The following is a 6444-nucleotide window of genomic DNA, read 5'->3' on the forward strand; positions in this document are numbered from 1 at the left end:
TGTAGCCTGCCAGGCTCCTCTGTCGATGGGATTCTCCAGGCAAGAATACTGGGGTAGGTTGCCATGCCTTCCTCTAGGGGATTTTTCTGATAACCCAGGGATCGAACCTGAGCCTCCTGTGTCTTCTCCATTGCACCCAGATTCTATATCACTGAGTCACCAGGGAAGCCCAGTATTAACACGGGGGTGATTAAAAAAAAAAATACGAACAAAAGTCTTAAAAACAGTGCTGCCAGTAAAGGATACCTACCTACCAACCAGATCGGTACTGCGTTCTCAAGTCCACTGCACTGACATCTTTCATTGGGGACCCTGAGGTAGCCATGCATCTCTGTCTCCTTCACGGCTGGGCCTATGTGTCTTCCTGTTGGAAAAAATCTCTCGCACACACTCAGCAAACCAACCACCCAGCCCTCTCTCTGTATGCTGGGAAGCCTGGGTGGGGCTGGCACAGGGTCCCAGAAAGGGCTCGGCCTCCCAGGCCCTGGGAGGAAGGGCAGGCGGTGGGAAAGGAGAGCCTGCATGAGCACTAGCTGGTCCCAGGCAGACCCCCTGGTGGCCTAGGGCTGGGCTCCCAGCCCCACCCGTGGGGGCAGCTGAGGTGACTCAAGGCTCCCCCGGCCCCCAAGCAGAGACCTGCTGTCTCATTGTTTTTCTCCTCCGTCCTTCTGAGGGAGGGTTCAGAGAGTCGGCAGTGACTCATCCGGTGAGTCACCTTCTGGGAGCCCTGGCTGCCTCAGCCCAAATCTGAGACACCTGGTTCTGCGGGCAGGGTAGAGGGGAACACCCCACTCTCATGTGTGTTTGGGGGGTTCTCCCAGCCAGCCCCATTTCCGAAATTCAACAGGCAGGTTGTGGGCCTGCCTGGCCCTGCAGCCCCACCTAGCTTTCAGGAGACAGAGCTGGGCCTCCTGCCTCCTCTCCCTGCTGGCCTCCCTGGTGGGAGGGGGTTATGAAAGGACAGTGCCAAGGTCAGAGGTCAGGATGTTGACTCCTAGGTGGGTAGGACGCCTGGCTCCCTGGCCAGGCCACCATTTAAACTGCTACCTGCCTGCCCCCATTTTAACCCCAACCGGATCCCTGCTGACCAATGTCCACATACCCAGGGGAAAAAAACAGGAACTGGGGAATAAATAATAAATAAATGGGTTTCCCTGGTGGCTCAGACGGTAAAGAATCTGCCTGCAATGCTAGAGGCCCGGGTTGGATCCCTGGGTCGGGAAGATCCCCTGGAGAAGGAGACGGCAACCCACTCCAGTATTATTGCCTGGAGAGTCCCATGGACAGAGGAGCCTGGCGGGCTACAGTCCTTGGGGTCGCAGAGTTGGACACGACTGAACGACTCAGAACGGAGAATAAATAATTTATTGAAGTTGGAGGAATAAATAAGATACGTGGGTGTGGTTACAAATAACTGTAAAAAGCGTTGACATGTATATACACAAAGGCGCTCCGGGCCTAAGGGGTGGGGCCTGAGCCCGGGGAGGGGCGGGACCTCCCGCGGAGGCGATCCGGCGCCGGGTCGCGGGCGCCCCCCAGAGGTAGACGGCTTATTTACAACGGAGGAGACGGCACAAGGTTTCCCCGGGTCCCTAGTCCGCGCGGCGCCTCTCGGCCCCGCGAGGGCGCAGCGCCCCCAGGGCCCGGCCCCGGCGACCTGTGGGCCCGCCCCGCTGCGAGCGCCCGCGGAGCTGCACCCCCTGCACGATCCTCTGCACCCAGGAGCGGTGGGCGGCCAGACTGATGTAGACCCCGGGCCGGTTGCGCTGCGCACAGCCCTCGCCCCAGCTGATGACGCCCGCCAGCAGCCAGGTGCCCTCGACCTGGCACATCAGGGGGCCTCCGGAATCGCCCTACGGAGAGGAAGGAAGGTGAGAGGCCCGTGTGGGCCAAGGGGTGGGCAGAGCCCAGCACCTGTGCCGCAGCAGGTGGCGGACGGGCCATTTCTCCAGACCCTGGGGCCTGGACCGGCAAAGCCCTAACTAGCGCCCCCGGGGCAGGGAGGGCCCCCTTCCCAGGCTCACTCCTGGTGAGAAGCACCTAGTGCTAGACCTTCTCCCTCACAGCCCTGGAGGCACCGAGCGGGGGTTGTGATCTGCCTCACTGATGAGGAAACCACGGCTCAGAAAGAAGAGTGTCTCAGACCGGGTGTGCAAGGTCCCACAGTCCACCATCCTCCTCCCTGTAGCCTGCTGGGGGGTGCCAGGACCATAGCACCCCCTCCTTGGATGCAGCTCCCTGAGAATGGGGTCAGGCACACCCCATTCTCACCATGTCTGATGTATGAACAAAGGCAAGAATGGCTGGGCCAGGCTGGGGCTGGGTTCTATAGGCATCTCTCTAGGGGGACTGCCAGGTCAGGGCAGATTCTAGACGGAGGCCCAGCAAGGCGAGGGGTGATGGAGCTGAATGGGGCAGGGCCGGGAAGGGGGCAAGTGCTCACCAGACAGGCGTCACGCTCCCCCTCCAGGTAGCCAGCACACAGCATGTCCTCGGTGATGGCGCCCTGCCCCGCTCCCCGCCAGTACAGGCGGCCGCAGGTGGCCGAGTCAATGATGGGGACCTTCAGCTTCTGGAGGGTCTGAGGGTGGGGCAGGGGCACTGGGAGCAGAGATGAGAGAGTCAGGCTTGGGAGGCTCTCCTGCTGGCCTCCTCAGTCCCCACCATCCCCCTTAGGAGCATTTCTCAAAGGGTAAATGGATCAACTCTGTCAGGCTCAGCCACGATGCCCACAGAAAACCCAAATTCCAGGACTCCACTCTGGACCGACTGAATCCTAAAGGAGCGTGCAGCCTGAAATTCTGAACCTTTAATGAGATCTCTGATGCCCACAAAAAGGTTCAAACCAATGACCCTGCTTGTCCTGTCTCAGGCACCACTTTATCCAGCTTGAGGACTGCTACAGACTAATGGCCACTCGGTGTTGAATGTTATCAGGACTTGAAGGACCTCCCCATCCCCTAGAGGGATTGCAGACCCTAGGGTTGGTTGGTCAGTTTCCCCAATCCATAAATCCAGCTTTCACAGGAGCCCCTAAGAATGACCATGGCTGAAACTTCAGTGTCAGTGGGATTCCCCAGATGCCCAAAATGGTGTCATTTCTCTTAATTCTTCTGAAATCTGGTTAAAGTCCCATTTTCTTACATTTTGTCCTTTCTTAGTCTCTCTTCTCTCCCTCTCTCTTTCTACACACACACACACACACACGTATTACAGCTTTTCTGCTTCTTACTTTCTAATCTGCTTTGTGTTCTAGATGAGGTTTTCCAAACTTCCAGACTTGGTTTGTCAATTATATTTTACCTGTACGGAGATTGCATTTTTTTTCCTTGGAATTTTGCCTGCAATTGTGTCATGATGCCACCAGGGGGCACCTAATTCTGACTTGGAATCTCAGGGCTGTTTTCTTATTCCCCTGGTTGGGCTCAGCTTCGTAGAAATCTCTAGTGTGTTTGTGCTCAGTCACCAAGTGGTGTCTGACTCTTTGTGACCCCATGGACTGTAGCCCTCCAGGCTTCTCTGTCCTTGGGATTTTCCAGGCAAGAATACTGGAGCAGGTTACCATTTCCTTCTCCAGGGGATCTTTCAAACCCAGGGATCGAACCAGGGGATCTTTCAAACCCAGGGATTGAACTGGCATTTCCGGTGTCTCCTGCATTGGCAGGCGAATTTTTAACCACTGAGCAACGTGAGAAGCCCCAGAAACCTTCTATCAGTCTTTCCTATATCACTTCATAGCCTAGTTGATCTGGCAGTCAGAACACAGCTTAAGTTACCTTTTAACTAGAACTGATCTGAAGTTGTCCACCTTGGTTTCTAGGTCATCACATCTCTGGGCTGCAGACCATCTTTTTTCCTCTGGATCATGCTCGGCCCCTGGCCTCTGTTCTTTGCCACCCATGGGACCTGTATCTCCCAGTGTTTGCTACCCTCTGTCCCCACCCACCCCCGCCCCGGAAGAAGCCGCACCTCCATCGTGGACGCTCCCCCAGCCGGCAATCCAGCAGTCGGTGTCCGGAGAGAGCTGGACGGTGGAGTCGGGCAGGCAGATGGGCAGGACACGCTCAGAGAACTGGATGGCGCGCTCCAGGCGCACCAGGGCGATGTCAGCGCGGGAGCCCTCCTTCCAGGAGTACACAGGGTGGGGCTGCGCCGAGGCGATACCCACCTCCTGGGACCTTGGGCCAGGGTTCCCCAGCTGCCAGGCTCCCAGCAGCACAGAGAACTGGGTTGGTTTGTCCAGATTACTAAAAGGACAGAGGGAAGAGGAAGAGGGTGGGTGTTGGCATCAGCCCAGGAAGGGCCTGGGAAGGGTTTCTGAGGAATGGCATGCACATGAAGGCCCCTGGAGCGCAAAAGGGGGGCTTCCCTGGTGGCTCAGTGGTAAAGAACCTGTCTGCAATGCAGGAGATAGGGGTTCGATCCCTGGGTCAGGATGAACCCCTGGAGAAGGGAATGGCTACCCACTCCAGTATTCTTGTCTGGGAAATCCCATGGACATTGGAGCCTGGAAGGCTATAGTCCATGGGGTCACAAAGAGCCAGACAGGCCTGGGGACACACGCACTGCGTGCAAAAGAGGCTTCTGGGCAGAAGCCAGAGCTCTCCTGAGGGACCCAAGACCGGCCGGAGGCCTGGAAACCGGGGCTGGGTGGGCAGCCTGGGGTCCGGGAAACCAGGTGGAGGGGCGGGTGGGGCACACGTACTCCTTGAAGCAGTGGGCGGCCGTGAGCACCCAGCGGCTGGTGAGCAGGGAGCCCGCGCAGTGGTGGGTGCCGTTCTTCCGGATGCTCACGACCCAGGGCCACTCGGCGTCCGAGCTGTCCTCGCCCCCCACGATCCGGTTCAGCTGCAGGCGCTTCCCGCAGGCTGGGGGGCCTGGCGGTAAGGGGTCTGTCAAACTCTGGGCGCCGTCGGTCCCCCTTCCAGCTCCCCTTCCCTGCTTCACGCACTGAGGCCTGTGTGCCGCTCTCCCTTCAACCCGGCCCAGCTGCCTGCCTGCCTGCCCCTTCCATCCTCTGCCCTCCCCGAGCTGGGCACTTCATCCTCTAGTCCCCTGGTCCTTTCAACTGCTGGGGCGGCTCAGTCACTCCCTGCTCCACACACACACACACACACACACACGCACACACACACCCCGCCTCTCCTCCTTGACCCTCTGTGCCTCCTCTCCTGGGTGCCTTCTTCTCCAGCTCAAACCCTCTCCTGCCCCACTGCCCACTCCTGACCTGCCCCTGACAGACAGACACACAGGCTTCCTCCCTCCCCTGCTTCCCTGAGGTCAGCTCAGACTCACCGGCTGTCTTGACAGCATCCAGGGTGGCTGAGGGCAAGAGAAAGAAAGGGTCAGGCCGGTGGAGGGGCTCTTCCGTGCCCTGCAACTCTCCCTGGGCTGTCCCAGGGCCTCAGGGTCGCGCTGCCGGGTGGGGCATTTCCCGGAGCCTGGGCAGGGCTGGCAGAAACCTCAGGCCCTGGCTGTGAGCGGCGGCCTTGGCCTCCCCGTAGCTTTGTGTCCAGCCTGTGCCCTGGGGGCTGGGGCCCTGGGGGCCAGGTCTGGGGTGGGGGTCTCACAGAGGGTGAGCATGAGAACCCCTCGTAGGCCCCAGGTCCGGATGCTGCCTCCCCAGCAGTGGACTGAGGAGATGGGGGAGACAGGAGTGGAGGGCAAGAGGGTAGAGCAGAAGCCGAGCCAAGAGCCCTGAGTGCTGACTGGGCCTATGGGTACCTGCGGTGTTTCCTGTGCTTCTCACGGCTGCAGGGGAAACTGAGGCTCAGAGCAGGCAACTTACAAAACAGCGAGACAGCAGAGGAGAGGAGAAGAGGGACTCAGCAGGACCAGGGAGGAAGTGGGGGGTGGGCAGTGAGGGAGGCCTAGGCCAGCAGGCCCACAGGACTCACCTGGAGCGGCCAGAATCAACAGGGAGGCCAGGACCCCGAGGCAGGGTGCCCCCAGGGTGGGGGGAGTCGCCAGAACCACCATGGCGCGCCGATGGGAGTGCCTTGTTCCCCCGCAGCAGGCCGCCCCAGGTTTTATCCTGGGAGGCGGAATGCCGTCGGACCAGTCCCCCGAGTGAGTGGCGGTAGTCACAGGGAGGGGTGGGGCTTCAGGGAGGAAATAAGCCGTTAAGGGGTCTGGGGGGGTGGGCTTCCAGCTGCGCCGTCTACCTGGGGCCTGCATGGGGCTCTGCAGGGGCAAGTGGGGACCCTGGGCCCCGGGGTCTAGGCTGGGCCTTGACGTTGACTGGGGGGGTGGGGCAGAGGAAGGCCCCCCAAGCTTGAAAGGGAGGTGCTGGACCCTGCCGGCCGGGAAGCTGGGTGTGGGCTGTTGGGAAGGCCCTGGGGGCCTTGGGGTAGGGGTGGGGGCCGGTGAGGGGCTGCCAGAGGCTCCCTAACGGGCCCTGTGACTCAGCGGGAGACCTGGCTCAGCCCTGGGCTCCGGATCCCG

At 60.1% G+C, this 6444-nt stretch overlaps 1 protein-coding gene across 1 annotated transcript; it reads right to left on the minus strand.

The window, feature by feature from the left end:
- Positions 1 to 1350: 1350 nt before the first annotated feature.
- Positions 1351 to 6055, minus strand: PRSS22 (serine protease 22). Its single transcript, XM_006059715.3, has 6 exons — positions 5898 to 6055; positions 5296 to 5322; positions 4706 to 4877; positions 3970 to 4247; positions 2444 to 2601; positions 1351 to 1853 (listed from the first exon to the last, which is right to left on the minus strand). The coding sequence occupies exons 1-6, from the start codon at positions 5977 to 5979 to the stop codon at positions 1593 to 1595; spliced, it is 978 nt and encodes a 325-aa protein (XP_006059777.1). The 5' UTR covers positions 5980 to 6055; the 3' UTR covers positions 1351 to 1592.
- Between the last annotated feature and the right edge of the window lie 389 nt (positions 6056 to 6444).

Source organism: Bubalus bubalis, chromosome 24 (genome assembly GCF_019923935.1).
Source record: "Bubalus bubalis isolate 160015118507 breed Murrah chromosome 24, NDDB_SH_1, whole genome shotgun sequence".
Lineage (NCBI taxonomy): Eukaryota > Metazoa > Chordata > Mammalia > Artiodactyla > Bovidae > Bubalus > Bubalus bubalis.

What these genes read in the sequence shown, in the direction of transcription:
- PRSS22 (XM_006059715.3), bottom strand. Translation starts at nt 5,979, where the DNA reads ATGGTGGTTCTGGCGACTCCCCCCACCCTGGGGGCACCCTGCCTCGGG. An exon ending in GCCGCCCACTGCTTCAAGGA is followed by an intron (nt 4,248 to 4,705) that starts GTACGTGTGCCC and finishes CTGTCCTTTTAG; the next exon opens with TAATCTGGACAAACCAACCC. An exon ending in GGGGAGCGTCCACGATGGAG is followed by an intron (nt 2,602 to 3,969) that starts GTGCGGCTTCTT and finishes CTCTGCTCCCAG; the next exon opens with TGCCCCTGCCCCACCCTCAG.